This window comes from Marmota monax, unplaced genomic scaffold (genome assembly GCF_021218885.2).
Source record: "Marmota monax isolate L192 unplaced genomic scaffold, Marmota_monax_Labrador192_F-V1.1 WCK01_AAM20220418_F8-fsc00075, whole genome shotgun sequence".
NCBI classification, from domain to species: Eukaryota; Metazoa; Chordata; class Mammalia; order Rodentia; family Sciuridae; genus Marmota; species Marmota monax.
Window position 1 is genome coordinate 9508164 of NW_026694772.1, and position 20231 is coordinate 9528394.

Genomic DNA, 20231 nt, shown 5'->3' on the forward strand with positions numbered 1-20231 from the left:
CTACATATGGATTTCCAGTTTTCCTCACACCATTTGTTGAAGAGGCTATCTTTTCTCCAATGTATACTTATTGTGGTTTTGTCATCAACTTTTCTTTACTATCACCATTGATTCTGCACTCAGAGATGGTGAATGATAGTGTCTGGCTTACTTTCTAAATTTCTGGGTCTTTCTCTTTGACCTATAGGGGAGACTTTGGAGAAACCTGGCTTCCTGGAATAATAATATCTAAAGTTTCTGAGGACTTCTTAGTATACTAAGAATGTCCCGAAAGGTTTAATATGTGGTTACCTTCTTTTTCCCTATGACAGTTCTAGGGGATAGATACTATTATTATCCTCATTTTACAAAGGAGGAAACTGAGGCTTTAGGAGGTTAGATAACTTACCCAAAGTCACTAAGCTAATAAGCAGCATGGTCAGGCTGTTAGCTTCTTTACCTCTGTGGCCACTGATATGGATTAGCTGGGTGGTAATTGTAGGCAGGTAGCTGAATGGGTGGGCTATCAGGAGATAACTATATGCAGGGGAGGTGTGGCTGGAGGAGGGGACAGCCTGTGAGAAGATCTACTGCCTAAAGAGCTAACATGGACTAGCTCCTGGGCACCAGGCAGGAGGCTGTGGATTCTAAAGCAGTTCTCTGCTTAGAAGCCCATCCCATGTTCTATTTTGCTGCAATTCATGCCTGTTCAGATGAAGCACCATTCAGCAGCTACTGAGCATTTTTGTATGGAGAGAAAAGTAGAAAAAATGGTTTACTCATAAAGAAAAGGTAAATGAATGACCAGCTCTAGCTCTGGAGCACATCAGGCATGACAAGAATCCCTACACTAAATGTCCCTGGCTCTCCACCCTGCCAATTTGGTAGTACCTTGCTTCCCTGACCCTATTCTCCTGATACCATGGCTAAGAGTTGACAGAGGCTTGTCTGATAGCAGAAAGCTGAAGGAAACTGGAGGTGTTGCTCAGCATTTACATTCTGCCCACAGGGACAGACATACAAGGTAAGACTCATTAAAATTGTCAGCCTTCCTGATTTTGGCTCTACAGGCTGTTTAAGAACACTTTTTACTGAGAGTGCTCTGCTGGTCTTGGAGTAGCATAGAATGATAAGGCTGACTTTAGTGGTGACAAGAATGACCCTCTTATACCACAGCTGCCCATCTCAAATCTATGGGGATCAGATGAACTGTGGTTTTTGTTCTGGTTGGAACATGTATTACATACCACCTACTTTAATAAAATTGCTTTTCTTAAGTTACACTGCTTTGTAAATTCACACTCCATGTATGCTCATTAGAATTCATAAACTGCCAGCCCCAAATGCAGATGGCTCCAACACTGAAAAAGCAAGTAGTTGTGGATTCTAAGGTAAACTTTAGGATGGATCAGTCCTGCCATCATTCACTGTGAAATATAAGCACAAAACTCTTTCTAGTTCTGAGAGAATAGGGCTTCACCCATGAATATCATTACTTTATCACCGAATAGGGAACAAAGGCCTCTTTTGACTTTGGCACTCTCTGTTCCTGGAAGGACTTCTGACAGGTGAGGCAGAGAGGACAATGGGTGGTCCAAAGTCGATCAGCAGCCCTGGATCTGGGCCAAAAGAACATCCCATAATTCAACCCAGAGATGGAATTAGGTTAAGAGCTGCTGTCAGATATCATCAAATAGCACAGCATAGCCCATTTCCTGGCCCTTTCCTCAATCTACGACCCAGAACAGGGGAGACTGTTTGGGAAAGGAGAAAAAGGGAAGTTGGTGAAGGCCACCGCTGCTTCCCAAAGGCCTCATCTTTTAGGCTATACCAAACATAGTCAAGTGTGGAATGTGAGCCCACCTAGAAAATGAATGGCACTATTTTAAGAGTAAAGCTTCTTGGGAAAATCCCAGATGCCTACTCTGAAGCTTGATCAAGAATGTTGAAGCCACACCAGTATGCAGGTATATTCTACTAAAATCTAGATGGATATTTTAGTTTTCAGGTCCCATGTGAAAACTTTAACCTCTCAGGTTTAGTGGACTTTGGAGACACATCTAGAATGGTTTAAGCAATCATTTTTAACCATTTAGTGAAAAATGGTAACCTCTGGGTTTTTTGATATTTGAGATTAAACATGAAACCAAATTATGTTTCCCCCAACATATAACTATCCAAGAAGCATGTATACAGACAAATTTATGCAGAAATAATGCCCTGATGAAACTATATTCAGCCTTTCAAGTTAGATGCACAGGGCCATCAGCCACCCTGCATATACTATCAACGGTAAGAGCAATACAATGTGGGCAGAAATTATATGATGTAAAATAGAGGTCCTTCCATAAAGTTTAAGACTTAGGGTAGGAGAAGGGAAGACAAAGACAAAATTCCCAAGAGTTCAAAATAAGTCCATATTCTTCTTATACTCTGTGAAACCCTGAGATGAACAGTAGTCCTCAAATGCCTGTGCCTGGATCCAGGCCCACCAGGACACTTCAATATGCTTCCAGCTGGATCATCATCAACTTCTTGCTGTATTCATAGGCCAAGAATAGTGGCCCATTGGCAGGGAACACACGAATCATAGTAGGTTTCAGTCCAGAATATAAGGCCGTTATTCCTTCATTTTTCATAACACCTAGAAAGGTTTTGATAAATCCCTCCTGTTTTCCAGACATGGAAAGAACTTGAATTCTGGATTTGATACATTCACTGGGTACACAGCAAGGCACAGGCAAATTCCACCAATTCCACCACTTAACATCAAAGACACAGGGCCTAGTTCATCTTTTGCTCTCCATCACTGATGCAAAAAATGACCGGCTCAATTAATAGCCACCAAAGATGAAGAAATATCCCAGTACTTCTCCAAGTAAAGTGCTTGAGGGTCTATTGCCATCTATCCTAGCTGGTGACCTATGCTGGGTTCACAAATCTGACTTTCCAATAACTTAAGAAAATGGCACACAGAACATACAAACACCCAGAAGTACCTTTTCAAAATCTGGGAAGGCTCTCCAACCTTAGAGGTCCATGGAAAAAGAGAGAGCCACTGGAATTCTTTATTATATAGGAGACACACAAGGAGAGGTTCCATGGAACATTCTATCCCAAAAAGGGCACAGGGGGAGGAATACAAAGGAACAGATGAGTGTAACTCAACTCCACTGGGTGACGCCTACACCTGGAGCCATGCCTCATTATCCTAGTGGAGGTAAAGCCCAAGTTATTGTGGGGCACAATAATTGTTCAGTATCTCTTCCTTAGGATATAAGGGCATATATTTCCAGAGCGGCTTCCGACAAGAATCCATGGTAGAAGCCCAAGGGGCCATCCTTTCTAAGTGTAGTCTTCACAACAGATCAAACTGTATTCTGGTTCTTGGCTATCCTCCCTGACGTCACCATTTCATACATGGTCTGTAGCCAGCACTTGATGAGCTCAGTGGGGCAGAGCACCAGTGCAGTGAAGGGAGAGGTGAAGGACCCCAGCAGCTGCATTCTTCAGATCACTGCAGCCCCTGCCTTGAGGTCACGCGCAGCTTGGATGGCAGGATTGAATTTCATGGTGCTGCTGGGCTATGTGGAATGCAACTCTTAGGAATTTATGATGGGCACCACATATCCTGCCACACTGGCCTCCCATGTCCTGCTCTGGCTCCGCTGCTCTCTTTGCTCCTCCAGTGCAGCCAAAGCAGCCGCTTAATACTCCTCAAAATTAATTTACTCATTTTTTTTGCCACATCAATTCTGGGCTTCTGAAGCCAATAAAATTGAAAGAGCAAGATTATATCCTTAAAACTGGTTCATATCTGTTATTTATTTTTTGTATATAATTAGATAATTTTCTCTGCTCTCAAGAAACATTTGTTCTAGTGGGCTGGGGGTATAGCTAAATGGTAGAGTGCTTGCCTAGCATGTGTGAGGCACTGAGTTTTATTCCCAGCAACACATATGAATAAATAAATAAAGGTCCATGGACAACTAAAATGAATTTAAAAAGAAATATTTATTCTAGTTGGAGACATGATTTATAGACTACCCTTAAATGCAAATATGTATATACTTGTGAAACAACTACAGATTCCTCTAAGATAGTATATACTAAGGATGTGGTATAGCCAGATACTCTGGAGGAGGTGTAGGTCTTTGAGATTGCCAGGGGAGAAGCCCTGGAACTAACTTTAACTATGTTTTATTTTGTTTTACAGGCTTTGTGCCTTGAGCAAAGAGCTGCTTACTCCTGGCAGAGGACTGACTCAAGGATCCCAGGATCCTGGGAAACAGGGAATCTTCCACGTTCAAGAAGGCAAGCATGGGTGTTGACCTTTTATGCTTACGCAGTAGAAAACCCTGTTTTACTTTTATTTGAATGGGGTAAAGGATGCTAGTTTAGGGCTAATGAGACACACATATTAAAGGTAGATGTTTCATAAACATCTCGTTTATAAAATGACTACAATAGCTGCAAAATAACTTTAGGTAGAAATCACATTTAGAATTTGAGTTGTTGTTTCTGGGAGCCTTGAGGAATGAATTATTTTACTTAAATGATTTCTATTTACTGTGTGTAAGTCCTGAAGTCATGGAAGAGACATGGGAGAGATCTAATGCTTGAATAAGAGGTGGATTCATTAGCTGTACCAACTAATGATTTGTAGTCCATAGTTTTCTTAGAGGAACCCTATTAATCTATGCTTAATAGAGTTAACTTCACTTACTAATATGATATGCCAACTATGGGTTACCTTTAGAGTATTCATTATAGTTAAAATTGTGGCTTCATTAAAGGGTCCAAGTAAATATGTGTGTATACACATATTTACTAAATATGTTAATAAAATTTTAAAATTCTACTTTTCTTATTGACCCCTCAGTACCTGCCTCTCTTCTTACTGACTAAACTAGTAAGAATCATTTCATGTCAGTGAGCATAATTTTTCTGTACATTGGGATATTATATCTCCATTATTTTATTTAGGAACTCAAGAGGAAAAAAATAGAAATGACTTATTTACTGATGATCATTTTTTGCAGTTCTTTATGATTTAACTGTGATTTAAGTGTGTACCAAATTTGTGGTGCTTATACAATTGTTTCATAGAAAACAGTACATTTTTTTCATGAAAGTTAAAGTCCGTGTTAATCTAACCATATTTGGTTTTGATCATTTAGTTATTGAAGGACCAAGGATAATTTTAAGTTAATATCCCATAACTGGAATATATATTTTGAAATGCTAGAAAAAACTCCTGAACTTAATATATGAAATATGATAGACTTATTTTTTAGTTTTGAGTTACTGCTGATTATCTAATTGATTTTCCCTTTATCCATATAGCATGTTCACCAGTACATGTGAATCATGGTGTGTGTGGTAATTAGTGTCAATTTTTCTGTTATGATCTTACATTTTGTTTTAAGCTAATTCACTCTTGCATAGTGGGCATTAACTAAAATTAAATTGCATTTTTAACTTTACCTTGATTTACATCTTTGCTTAATTTTTCTGGCTTAACTGTTCTAACAATTAGTATGTATATACATAGTAATAAATGTATATTAGTATACATGTATATATACTTATATATAATAACAATTAGCATATATGTGCATATATGCTATGTATAGCTATATATATCAGATATGAATATTACTATTGGCTCCTGAACCATGCCTATATGAGGATGAGTGGGAATCCTGTTCAAAATATTTCCATCTTAAAGGGACTTGACTCCTGACAGTGATAAAACCCCATTGGATGAATAATTAACATTTTTTGTTTGTTTATATAAATGCCAATCATTAGCACAAAGATATTTTTATTTGAAATAAGAAGATAGTATAATTATTTCACATTTTCAGGGAGCAGAGGCCTGATTCCTTCTCTGAGCTGTTAAGGTATTAAATGGGAATTTGAGTCTTAAAGTCTTGAGTGCATGAATTGCTTTTCATAGTTCTTAAGCTCATTGTCATAATCTACTTCTCATATTTCTTTGTTTCATAGACTAACCTCTTCATTTTTGTTTTAGTTCGAGATAAGTTGCGGGAGATAGTAGGAGCATCTACAAACTGGAAGTATGTACTCTTGTGTTCGTTCATTCTTTCATCCAAAGGTTACACTATATTTGGACTCAATTGATAGTCCTATTGTAGGGATGGGAAACCCTGCATTTGGAGATAGGTTGAGATAGGTTGAGAGGCTTTTTAATTGGGGAAAAGATTAACATTTTAGTACAATGATAAGTTGATGCAACATTGTCATAAAATAATATTATTTGCATGTATTCATTTTTCAAAGTGCATTCAGGTACATTACCTCACTGATTCTCATAACAACATTTTTGACATGCTTATGGAATATGTACCACTGAGCTACATCCCCAGCCCTTTTTATTTTTTTATTTTGAGACAAGGTCTCACTAAGTTGCTTAGGGCCTCAATAAGTTGCTGAGGCTGGCCTTAAACTAGTGATCCTCCTGCCTCAGCCTCCCCAGTTGCTGGGGTTATAGGTAACACACTGCAGTTGGCTGAATGACACATTTTAAAAATTTCAATATGAAAAATTTCAATTTACTTAAAAGTAGAAGGAATGAATACTCACTATCTGGATTCAATACAAATTTACCAATATACATGTATTGGCTGACAAGATCAGCCTTTATGTATCTCCAACAAATAAGACATTCTCTTATGTAATGAAATAGACAGCAATTCTCCAGTAATGTAATAGTCATCCACATTCAGATTTCCTCAACTTTATTCTCCCCTAATCTTGAACAAATGACAGTTATCCTCCCCTTTTCCCCCCATTTGTTTGACTTTAAAGAGACCAAGCCATTTGTTTTGAGAATGTTCCCTATTCTGGGTTTCCTTAGTATCATTTAACTTGTTTCTATATCTATATTTTTTGCAGGTTAAACATTCTGGCAATAATACTTCATAAGTGAAGCTTAGAAAGACATCTTAGTTAGTTAATAATATTGTGAATATTTCAGTTCTTTATCCCTGTGTTTCTCCTTTCTTTTTTTTTTTCAGTTAAACTTCATTTTATTTTTTTTGTTTCTCCTTTCTTTTCCTCCTAAATATTTTCTTCTTGTTCCTCTCCTTTGTCTCTTTTTCATGTTATTTTCCTCTTTACCTTTTGTTCTGTCTTTCATACTTCATTTGGATATAGTCCATTTTCCCTCCTTAGTCTCTCATTCATAAAATTGAAGGGGAGAGAGAAGGAGAGAGGGGGAGAGAGAAAGAGAGCCAGCCAGCCAGCCAGCCAGCCTGGGCACAGAGAATCTGAGAATTTTCAAAGTGAGAAATAGCAACCTGGAGTTCAGGGAACAGGCTATTCTTTATCTCACATATAGACTATTCTGTCCATCTCTGTGTATTTTTAGTTTGATTTAAATATTATATTCTTTTAATAAACTCTTTGATCAAGGCGAATATATGATCCATTTGGATATATCTGAATAACTTCTAAGTATGTTTTTCTTATCTATAAACCTAAGAAAAGTTACCAGAAAATTTCAGTTTCACCAAGTAGTGGGAGGGAAAGAAGGGAAGGAAGAGATGAAGTAGGTCTAGACTCCTTCTTTCCTCCTTTGATGGTATCTGACTGGCCTGGATATCACTGGAATTGTGGGATACTGCTGCTCTTGTTTGTAAAAAGTTTCATCTTTTCTTCTCAGAGACCATGTGAAAGCAATGGAGGAAAGGAAGTTACTTCACAGTTTTTTGGCTAAGTCACAGAAGGAACTGCCACCTAGGAGAATGAAGGACAGTTATATTGAAGTTCTCTTGCCTTTGGGTAGTGAGCCTGAATTACGAGAGAAATATTTAACTGTTCAAAATACTGTAAGGTAACATGGTGTATTTTTTATTTATTTTTATTTTTATAATTGTTTTAAGAAAATTCACAAGCATACAATTCACCTATATAAACTATGTAATTATGTGGTTTTTGGTATATTGAGAGAGTTGTGTAACTATGACCACAAATGATTTTAGAATCGATTTTTATTGCCCTAAAGTGCCTCATGATTTTCATTTAATTCATAGTTTGCTTTATTTCACAGATTTGGCAGGATTCTTGAGGATCTTGACAGCTTAGGAGGTACTGGTACTGTTTTAGTATTTCTTTCTCTATTTTTTTCTGTTTTCTATTTCTTCTCTCTCTCTCTCTCTCTCTCTCTCTCTCTCTCTCTCTCTCTCTCTTTTCTTTTTTTTTTTTTTGCAGTACTGTGGGATTGAACCCAGGGCCTCATGCATGCTAAACAAGCAGTCTTCCACTGAGCTATATCCCAAGTTCTTAAAAATTTTTTTTGAGACAGAGTTTAGTTAAGTGGCTGACCTTGAACTTGGGGTACTCCTGCCTCAGCCTCCTGAATAGCTGGTATTATAGGTGTGTGTTACCACTCTTGGTTTATTTAGTATTTCTAATGCATACTTATACATTGGATCCTATGACTACAAAGGGCCTTTTAAATTTTTATTTTATTTTTATGTGTGTGTATGTTTGGTTCTAGAGATTGAACTTAGATACTTTACCACTGAGTTACATCCCTAGACCTTTAAAAAATTGTTTTTTAAATTTGAAACAGGGTTTCACTAAATTGCCCAGGCTGGCCTCGAACTGGCAATCTTCCTACCTCAGCCTCCTGAGTTGCTGGGATTATATATATGTGCCACTCTGCCCAGCTATTTTATTCTTTCTTTTAGATTATTCCACATCACATGCTTTATTTGGGCTTAAACACTTATAATTTTATTCTAAACACTTGGTTGACATACATTTTGGTGTGTGTAGTTAGGCAATACAGACTATACAAACAAAAGCTGTTTGAATAATACATAGGTTTCAAAACTTATGTTTCAAAAAAAATAAAAAGAAAGAAAAAATAACCACATATCCAGTATCTCACAACTTCTAAAGCTAAAACTACAGAGATGTTAAATATAAACAAATCAAACAAAACACAAATCATCAACCTTGAAAGAAAAATTCCAGGCCAGCATCAGCCATTTTTTTAAGAACTAAAATTATTAAAGAAAACACAAATTTATTACAAAGCTGTGAATGTACTAATATGCAAAATAATCAGTATAATTCTACATTAACAAGTTTTTCCACAACATACAGTAATCTCTCTAATCAGTCATTTCTAATCCTTTCAAATATAAATTTTACTACTGGCATTAATAAATGGTAGCCTACATACAAGGTGAGATGACATATAATTTAATTAAATTCAAAATACTATAAAAGTCAATTGTAAACTATCTTATAAAGATATATGCAAAGGCCTTTTTAAAAAACAAGGCTATTTGAATATAATAAAACTAATTTTCCAAGATTCAAATAACAAAATGGTTATATAAATGTACACATTATACTTCCTAAGTAAAAATCACCAAATCAAAGATCACAAAAATATTACCAAAAAAGTAATATTTTCCACCACTCATCTTTGTTCTGTGTCTTCATTACAGCAGTCTAATTCAGCAAGACCACTTTCTGATTCAGTATCGCTTTCCTGCATTGTCACTGGGTTTCTTGCATCAATATTTGAGGAAGTAGCTACAGCAACTGGTTCAGCAGGGCTTTCTTTTCCCTCTACTTTAGCTAGCCTTTAACTAGTCAACATCTCCTCCAGAAGTTGTTGGTAGTTTCCAACTATGATTAAGTCTCATTTGCCTGAGAGCTTCCACCAATTTTCCCTGTGATCCACTTTCCTCTGCTTCATCAGAGGCCCCATCACTTTCTCTATGTGGATTCAGTCTACTATAAACAGCTTCAATAATATTGCACTTGCCAGCAAGACCACCTTCAGGAGGTAAATTTGAGGTATTTTCTGCAGACAAAATGTACATGATATAGGCAAGATCAGGCATTCCTTCCTCATCAGACTTCTCCATAATTTCTTCAACCTTTGATTCCAAGTGCTTATCCAACTCTGAATCCTTTTCCGACTCTTTGTCTGAGACCTTAGGGGGATTTGAAAAGCAAACTAATACAATATTCATGTTATCTGGACTTCCCTACGACAGCTGTGTGTGCATCTTCCATTTCTACTCTCTGTCCTTGCATGCTGCTCTGGTCATAATGTTAACCATTCCCAGTACCATGAGCATTATGTTTTTCAGTTTTGGGTTTATCCAAAAATGCACCCATGTTTAGTAATGAAATCAGCTACTTGGGTGGCTGAGGCAAAAGAATCCCAAGTTTGAAGATAGCCTGAGCAATTCAGTGAGACCCTGAGGTGAGGGAGGCAAGGTCTAGGGTGTTAGCACAAAAGGACCAGACTAGGCCCAATGCAAAGTCCATGGATCATCTCAGCCTTTTATTCAGGAATGGGATTAAACCCATGGGAATGGACCCACTCTCCTGGTGGAAAATGAGCCCCCAAACAAAGGAGGGGACTGGGCTTATGTAGGTTATACTGAGAAGTGACTTAATTAATAAGCATGTCAGTTTGGGCACTCAGGAATTTGGGGTCTGTTTTACTGAGTAAATGGGAGGGAATGTGGGATCACTGGTCAGTCTCTGGGATTTATCTTACTGGACCAGATTGAGGGCCTGGGGTCAGTGGTTGGTATGTGGAAAGGATTTGTTTAGGGAAGGATTAATGCTTTGGCCTTTTCCCAGAGACTACCTTTCTAGGTTTGATGGACACCTCCTCCCCAGGGTTTGTTTTATCAGTGGGAAAGAATGTATTGGGAATGCTCTCAATGTATGGCTTTCTTTCTCACTCTCCTTTACCCAGGTCTCACTATTTGGGGTTTGTCATTTTCCATATCTAATATTCTAGACTCTGAAAGGAAGGAGGAAATTGGGTGTCGAGGTCTCTAACTGCTTCATGCTGGGAGGGGGTGATGTAAGGAAGAGGGGCTTCCTTTCAGAGTCCTGGAAGTGAATATGAGGGTCATGCAGAGGGGGATATGTGGGGGAAGTTCTGAAGCCATTGAGAGCGATGTCAGTTCTCTCTATGTTGCTCCAGAAGATCAGGCAGTGAGTGGTGGGAGGAGAGATGCCCTGAGATATTTCCCAGCTGTTATGGCTGAGCTGATCACTTTATTAAGAAATTGTAAAACTAAAAATGGGGAAAAGAAAAACATTATAACAATGTGTGAAGATGAACTAGTTTGTTAGCTTAGGGGAAACAATTTTAGCATCTAAAATGAAGACTAGCTTACTAGTGGTAGGAGAATAATTCTAGCATGAAAGGTGAAGATTAACTAATTTGTTAGTGCTAGGAAAATGGTTTTGGCATGTAATATATCTGAGGACTCTGTTATTCTTAATTAAGGCCCAATCAGATTTGAGATGTTATACTCATGACTTCAGGGATCCAGTTCCTTTGGAGCATAGCAAGCATGATTTACCTTGGAACCATATTTTCCTGGTGGTTTAGTTATTTCCAACCTGCTCGACAAATTATGCAAAACAAGAACAGGGATACAATTAACAGTATAGTTAGGGCTAATAATCCAGCTATATGTGTAGAAAAGTACCTGAAAGGGTAAGGGAAGAAATTTAAGCCAAACTGCACCAAATTTCTTCATTATCAAAATTAGATGTTTTGTCATTAACCATGGCCAGGACCTGAGATTGTGATTTTAATACATCTAAATAAACATTGTGAAATGATTTAAGTCCCATTATATGATTGTGTACACTTTGCCATCGAACCTCAGTTTCATTGTATGGAACTCTAGTAACACAAAAGTGAGTAATATTATAATGGCATTGAAGTCCCTGGGTCTACCATAAATTTTGTATTTGTTCCCCCAGTCATATAACAGAATCTTTTATTTTCTGATCAAAATCTTTTATTTTCTGATCAGTATGTACTTGAGTTTGCCAGGTTTCAGTATAATTTTTATGGAATTGCTGAAGGTAATGTGTTGTTTGGGCCTCTTGGGTAAGGCCACTGCTGCCATGAAGGCAGAGGCAATGATGCTAGTCAGACCAATAATACCAGCTGTTAACAACCCAATAAATCATTTAGCCTGGTGCTTTACATGTCTTAGCAACTCTTGCATGAATACTACTGAAAGTGTTTCCTGCCACGGTTCTTTTAATTTTACAGGGAGATAGATAGCTATTGGCATTTTAAGAATAGCAGTTTGTTCTGGGTTCTTCCATATGGTTTGATTAATACAGTGCTGCAACATATGGTCTTCACATTTAACATAATATATATTTTGTGAAGCATTATACTGTATTTGAATGGGCCAAGATAATACAACATAGGGATTTAATACACATGCAGTGGGGTGGAATTTTTTATGAAGGGAAGAGTTAAGATGGATGATGATTTTTGATTTCTCATATTGAGACTCACCATTCACTTCCAATTGGTTTATATAGAAATAGCATTCTTTCCTGAGTGGTTTTATAGGATGACAGATGCCAGGGAGTCCAATTGATTTTGTAAATTGGTACCCAATCAGTGATCTGTTGAATATCTGCAATAACCTGTGAATTTTATTCACTACTTTTGCAGTGAATAGAGGTTCCTAATCCCACTGTTCCTGTGTTAATCCTGGTGGATGTTTCTAGCCCTATGAGTATGAGAATAATTTGGGGACTCTCCTATTCTAGTGTGTGCCATTATTGGAATGGGTAGGCTTTGGTTGTGGGGTTAAATGTCAGTTTGAGGAGTAAAAAAAAATTAAGGTACAGAGGTCAGTTTAATTTTGGTAGGCAGGGGCAAATATGAGCCTTGCAAAGCATAAATCTCAGAAGTTTGGGGGCACCAGGGCTGTGAGACTTACACAAGTGTACAACTTAAGTTCTATTTAAAATAATTATTGTTTTTCTTTTAAAGTGTCCAGGTATGGCTGTATTTTTGTTATAACTGTTTTTGCTAGGTGTTCAAAACCAAGCTGCTCAAATTAACCTTGTTCCTATCTGCTGTTAAGAGTCAGCTGAGTTTCCACAGGGGTCAGTCTCAGGGAACTTAAGAGAGCTTCTTAGCTCTTTTAGTGCCATCTCCTTGATGAGGTGGCTTCCCTTGGAAGAATCATGGATATCTCCCTTCTCCAATGACCCTCCTCTTTTCAGCAGGTGCACTGATTGGCTTTCCATTCTCTAGTGGTCTCATTAATCTCCTTGATCAGGAGGTCATGTGGCCCAGAGTTGCAAAGCTCCTTAGGGAAGTTCTCTCATTCTCTGGGTTCAGGCTAACTCAGAGGGCAGGAGCCAAATATTGTTTTTCTTGGCCTTTTTTTTTTCCTAACCTTAATCTTTGAGCCTTGGTGTTAAACATCTAGCAAGGCAGTTTCACCAGTCTTAAAGTAACAGTAGTGTACTTTAACTTCAGTGTCTATAACTTTACAGTCATTTACTCCTATTATTTAATTGGGATCCAATGTTAGCATTGGAAATTAGCTTTATATCCTATCTGTCCTGTAGGTGATTGCTTATTATCTCAAATTAACCCAGACTGTTTGTTCTTTAAGCAGTGTCTCTGAAAAACATTAACAAGTAACAGTTATAGAGTTTACAAGGAAAATACATAATGAATTAACAAGAATGAAAACATTCAGTTTGTGTAATAGCTATCTTGAATTTTGGCTGAGGTATAAATTATATCCCCTGTTTGAGATCACAGTAATCTTTACAACAAACATCAATCTTCTGAACACAACTTTAAATGAGCTCAAGTCTGGCCTATTTTGGAGCCATTCTAACATGCAGTAAGGTGGGAGGCAGAGCTTTATCTCAAGTAAGGTAGGGTTTTTCACAAATCTTAGGTAAAGTGTTCTAGTTCTGAAGTTGATCTTTGCTTCTTTCTTAAATGTCATTTTACAAAGTTTACACATATTATTTCCTCAGTCTATATGTACATTAGCTAACACAATATAACATCACATTTAAAACATGAATCAAAGGGAGGCTGAGAGAGCTTTTAACTTTCATTTTGTGAGGAAAAGTTGCAAAATGCTTTCATAATATTAATCTTTAAACAGATTAGGCTCTCATTATCTTTTAGAAATATATTACATTTTGCCCCAGTATAAAAAGTAATATAAGATTTAGGTTCAGTTACACAACATGAAATGATATACATAAATCCCCAATTAAATTTGTTTTTGGGGGGAGGTGGATACCAGGGTTGAATTCAGGGGACACTCAACCACTGAGCCACATCCTCAGCCCTATTTTGTATTTTATTTAGAGACAGGGTTTCACTGAGTTGCTTAGTGCCTCGCTAAATTGCTGAGGCTGGCTTTGAACTTGTGATCCTCCTGCCTCAGCCTCCCAAGCTACTGGGATTACAGGCATGTGTGACTGTGTCCAGCCAAATTTCTTATTCTTATAAGTCTAAAATTACCATTACTGACAACTTTAGTTTGGAGAACCTCAGTTTATAAAATGTTTTTTATTTTAGACCTCCTGTTTTAAAGACTGGTATACCTGGAAAACATGAACATATTTAGTATGCTATACTGATGTTTTTTATATTAACCAAGTTTAGCTTTTAAAGAAAAATTTAGACTCTGTAATGTAGTATAATACCTAAAATAACAGTTGTTTAACCAGAGTTGGATAAACTCTAATTTCTTTAAGACCAGTTGCTCTAGAGAATAAAACTTGATAGATGCAATGTTTATAGTAAATTAATGTTTTAAGAAATCCTTGTCAGGTTAACATATAGATTAAACCTTGGTTTTATATTAGTCCATTAGTATTTGACCTTAGGGAAAAACCTTAAATAGCTTTAACTGATTGTTCCACATACGTAATAACCAACTTAGTTACACATAAACTTGTTGAAATTGCCCTTTACTTACACAAACTTTCTTATCATTTATTTAGATCCTCATGTTGTTTATTTCACCACACAAAGACTTTGTTACCCAGAAACATTTTCTTCCTTCTACTATATATATATTTTCTTTCATATCTAGAACCTTTTAATTTTCTTTAGCTGTTGACCCCCCTTTTTAAATTCACACTCTGAAACAACCCTTGTAAATTTCTGAATTTAGATAAATTACCTTTTTTTATACCTTTATCTTATTTATTTATTTTTATGTGGTGCTGAGGATCGAACCCAGGGCCTTGCACATGCTAGTCAAGCACTCTACCACTGAGCCACAACCCCAGCCCTAGATAAATTACTTTTAATAAGATGAAATACTTTATGTTATTTACAGTACTCTAATTGAAAACACAGTTGAAACTTTTGAACCCTTTATACATAAAATTACATCAGTTTGTTTACCAGTTCCTGAAAACATAAACAACGTTTTAGTATATCATTCCATGGAATTCAAGAAATTAAGTGTGATTGATATTATATTTTACAGTTAGCATTTTGACTGTGCAAATTAATCAGATGTGTCTAACAAATACATTTATATACATTTATGAAGATTAATCCCATATATCTGAAGTCTAATTTACTTTCTGACTATAAGAATCAAGATGTCAGATGAATGTATTGAGCAGTATTCACTTAGTAACTTTAAAGACACCCTTTACTCTCATTTGTTTACCCAGTTCAAATTGAACCTTTTAAATCATGTGAGTCAAAAGTATTTGGATCCATATTTTTGAATTTTATTTTATGAGTGCTCTATATGTTGGTTTTGATACACAAACATATGTAGACAAGACAATACACTGAACAAGCCAGCAAAGGCCTTATAGCTTTTTAAAACCTGTTAGATTAAGAGTCAACCTTTGTATATTGGCTTCTGAACAAAACAGAGTGTAAAAAAACCTTTATAGCTGCATAAAATACATCTTATTAGAAATTTTATCTTAGGCATGCAGAATCCAAATTATGAGCTCCAAAAATATAGAATTTATATAGTCCTAGAAAAAATAATATGGCCATTAATTTATTTCAGTAAAGTAATATGAGAGCAAGAAAGAGAGAGAGGAGTGGGGAGGGCTGAAATAATTTTTCTGTCTCACATCCAGGGAAAAGTTAAATGGACACTTTTTTTCTTTAGTTTCAGGCCTCATATTGAGCTCTCCTTGTGCATTCCAATGCAAACTTCAGTTCAGTCTGGCCTGGGAGATGGCTGATTAGGGCTTTTTAACCCTTTATTTCCCTGGTTGATAATCAGGCCAAGTTTGGAAGCAGAAAATTATGAAACATTATCTCCCATTACTTTTGAGGAGTGAAGCTATTATGTCATGCTCCTTACTGAGACATGCCACAAGCTGTTGGGCTGGTCAGGGTTAAGGGAGGACATTTACCAGCTAGTTATGCCCTTAAAATCTCTTCAGAAGGGGAATATTTGCCTGCTGCTTGGGCATTCACCATCCCTGTAACATGGGGCTCCTAGGATGTGTTAGGAGACTTGGGAAGCTGACTGCACTCTCTCCAGGTACGTAATGCATTCCTGCACAGAGGTTTAAAGACCTTCATGGGTGTTGCTCATCAGGCAGAGGGCCTGTGGGGAGTAGGGGAAGGGCCCGCAGATCTTGACTCCCCCAGATTCTGCACCCACCTTGGGGCTCCTACTGTGTCTCAAAAGTTGGTGGCTACTAGGAGGGGTTTTCCCTGGGAACAATCTACTTTCCATTGTCCCTGCTACCCATAGTTGAGACAGGGCTTGGTACATTTGGTAACTGACCACCTTGCCATTCTGTAAATTTTAGACAATTTTGCCAATTGATAATAGGTAATTTTTAAATTTTGGAGATCAAATTTCTTGATCAAAGGTTTCATACTTGAGCTGTTATTGCTGATTATCTAATTTGTATTGTGGCCAAATTTGAGTGTTGTCCTTAATAAGGCATTTAATTTTGAGGTCAGTTTGGGAGTAGAGGGTCTTAAAATCGGTAGAAAGACAGACTGGGTAGTTCCCATATTTCGAGAGATTTGACGGAGGTGACAGTTTAGGGCAGAGCATCTTCTGCACTATTTTGTCACTAGTGTGCCAGTCCTGGACTGGACTTTTCCCACTGGGGATTGGGGAAACGTTTTTACCCCAATCTCAGTGGTGGGGGAACCTCAGGGTTCCCGTTAGCCAAAAGGCTGGCCAAAAGGTGGAGTCTCAGAGCAGGATACTTATCTGCTAGAGACAGGATGGAGTCTAATCCTCTCTGGCGAATGTAAAGGCTGGTGTTGAATGTAGGAACAAAATGGAAAGGAGGTCTCTGATCCGTGAGATTTGCTGGGTGTGTAAGGGAAGGAAAGATTGGGGAGGCAAAGAAGGGTGTGGGAAGGGGGTCAGAAAGTGGATGCCCTCAGCATCAATAAAGGATTCAGTACAAATCCTTGCTCTGACCACGTAGAATAGGCCGCTGAAACCTAGCCCAGGGTTGCTTATGGGCAGGAGCCTTTCAGTCAAAGTGGACTCAGAGGTGTGGAGGGTCTTTTTCTGTAGGGTGGGGAGGGCGGTGAGGGGGGCAGTCAGTCTGAGGATGCAGCTATAGCTGCATGAGCCATGGCCGGGGGTTCCCCCAACCTTAGAGATCCTTGGGTGTGCCAGATGCTTCAATGGTTATTTAACTGCAGGGAAAGGGGAAGGGTGAGGGAGGATGGGGAAGGGTTAATTTCACTTTACTCCTGTTCTGGTCCAGGAACCAAATATTAGCACAAGAGGAACTGGTCAGACGCAAACTCCACAGTTCATCTCAGCCTTTTATTCAGGAACAGGAATAGGCCCACTCCGGAAAATGAGCCCCTAAACAAAGGAAGGGACTGGCTTATATAGGTTATACTGAGAAGTGACTTAATTAATGAGCATGTCAGCTTGGGCACTCAGGAATTTGAGGTCTGTTTTACCGGGCAAAATGGGAGGGAGTGTGGGTGGGGTCACTGGTCAGTCTCTGGATTTATCTTCCTGGACCAGATGGAGGGCCTGGGGTCAGGGGTTGGTATGTGGAAAGGATTTGTTTAGGGAAGGATTACCTTCCTAGGTTTGATGGACACTCCTCCCCAAGGTTTGTTTTTATCACTGGGAAAGAATGTATTAGGAAAGGATGGATGCTGTCAGTGTATGGCTTTCTTTCTCACTCACCTTTTTCCAGGTCTCACTATTTTAGGGGTTTGTCATTTTCCATATGTAATATAGAGCATCTTGCTGGCACCCACCCACTTTGCTCAGCCCAGACTTCCACCAGAGGCGCGCAACCCTGCCTCAGCCTCAGATTTGCGCTCAGGACTCCGCCACTGCCTCTGCAGCTTCCGGGTCTGGCCCCTCATGCTGCCGTCACACTTTATCTCCACCCCACTGCTGCTGCCACCTTCTACGCAGCCTCTTCTCTCTGGGCAATCTTGCAGCCACCAAACACTGAGAAGCAGAGACTCCAGCCACTTGGGCAGGGAACTCCCCTGCTAGGGGAACAAGGTGGTCAGAACACAGGCAGCTTTTCAGCTGTTGAGTGGGAGCACATTATTTTATTCGCTAATCTGCAGAGATTAGGGCATTCTAAAAGAACAGAAAAAGAAGAGCATCTACTGCCTTTGAATTGTCATAATTTCCCCCTGTTAATAGATTCCTAGTTAATGGAATTGTAATCTGAATAACCATTTCTAATAATTTTTCTTTCTTTTATCTATCTATCTTTCTATCTAGCTATGTGTGGAGAACACTGGGGATTGAACCCAGGGCTTCACACATGCTAAGCATGCACCCCACCACTGAGCTGTAACCCCAGCTCTCTGATAATTTTTTTTAAAAAGTCTTGAACTTGAAAAAAAGTTGCGAATACAGTATAAAGAATTGTTCTTCCTTGAGTCATATTTAGTAGGTTTCTGACATGATACCACATCACCCTGAAATATTTTAATGTATAGTTCCTACAAAGAAGGACATTCTCCTATATAATCACAATACAACCATCAAAATCAAGAAATTATTACTGATATGTTATACTGTCTAATCCTCAGAACCCATTCAACTTTGGCCAATAATTCTTTATGGCAGAAAAGATCCAATTCTGAATCACATGTTATATTTAATTGTTGTGTCAGGAATAATTCCTCAATCTTTCCTTGACCTTAATAACCTTGACATTTTAAAGGTATAGGCCAGTTTTTTTGTAGATTGTCCCCCTATTTGTGTTTGTCTGATGCTTTCTCATGATTAGCTTCAGGATATGCATCTTTACAGGAATGTTACAGAAGGTATGCTCTTATTGCAAGTGGTACATGATTTTGATTTATTCCATTACTGATAACGTAAGCTTTGATTACTTGATGAAGGTGATGTTTGCCAGACTTCCGTACTGTTACTACTTTTGCCTTTGTAGTAGATAAGTACCTTATAGAGAGGCACTTTAAGACCTTGTAAATATCCCATTCTTCATCAAACTTTCAATTCATTATTTTTAAATCACTGAGGACTCAGATTCTTATTTTATTGAGGGATTTATTTCACTATCATTTATTTTGATGCTCAAATCATTCCAGTCTTTAATTCCTTCAAGCTAATCCACACTTTGGAAATAGCCCATTCTGTTTGTTTGTATTCTTTTTTTTTTCACTTATCCAAGTGAGAAACCTGGGTTTATTCATGTCTTGTCAAGTTTACCTTATTAGCTCTTGAATCTTTTCTCATTTCTACTACTATTGTCATAGTAGGACACTGTCATAGGTCAGACCCACATGATTTCTGGGAACCAGAAAGGCTCTCAAATGGAGTTTCTTGCTTTTAGTCTCTCTTGCTTCCAGTGTGACCTTTAGCAGATGCATGGATGGAAGGATTTAATATTACTCAAGAAATATTTATTGAGCCTATGCCCTCTTCTGAGGGTAGGTGATAGACATTTGAATGGATCATGGGGGGGGGGACCAAGTAAGCCAATTAACAAGTAATTACAATACAACTTTAAATGAGTTAACATTTGTAAGGTGCATATAATCATGATTGGCCTATATAAATGCTTATTAACATAATAAAGGATCATAGGACAGTATGTGAGCCAAGGGTATTGGGAAGGGGGGATAACTAAGTGAAATGATTGCTTCATGATTAGAAGTCAAGAGGAAAATTGGTAGCTGAGTGCTTGTGATTTGCTTCTCTCTTTTGAAGATGTTTGCTTGATACTCAGACTCCTGTTGGGTTCTTATTCTAATTTAGGTACTGTTTCTCTATGGAGTGGTGCAGGACACTTGGTGGGCCTGGGCTTTGAACTTTGGTTTCTTCATTAAATCTAAAACTGAGGGTGCAGTCAGATTATAGGACCTCCAAGTATCTTCAGTCCAAATTCTTTGGACCTAGGTTAACATCAGTAGTGGAATATTGAATTTGGTCTTCAAAACAAGATAAGATTTT

General features: G+C 38.0%; 1 protein-coding gene and 1 pseudogene across 5 annotated transcripts in view; one reads left to right on the forward strand and one right to left on the reverse strand.

Moving 5' to 3' along the window:
• The window catches only part of Acot9 (acyl-CoA thioesterase 9), an 86472-nt gene that overhangs the window by 50815 nt on the left and 15426 nt on the right, over positions 1-20231 (forward strand). For 3 of the 5 annotated variants that reach the window (XM_058572916.1, XM_046425284.2, XM_046425283.2), the window contains exons 2-5: positions 4196-4293; positions 6017-6062; positions 7670-7840; positions 8057-8094. In XM_058572916.1, the coding sequence (XP_058428899.1) occupies positions 7686-7840; positions 8057-8094 (193 nt within the window). In that variant the 5' untranslated portion in view covers positions 4196-4293; positions 6017-6062; positions 7670-7685. Of the gene's footprint in view, positions 1-4195; positions 4294-5325; positions 5353-6016; positions 6063-7669; positions 7841-8056; positions 8095-20231 lie in introns of all 5 variants that reach the window. The other 2 variants (XM_046425285.2, XM_046425282.2) reach the window with 1 other exon arrangement.
• LOC124079642 (protein phosphatase 1B-like) lies at positions 9443-10004 on the reverse strand (annotated as a pseudogene).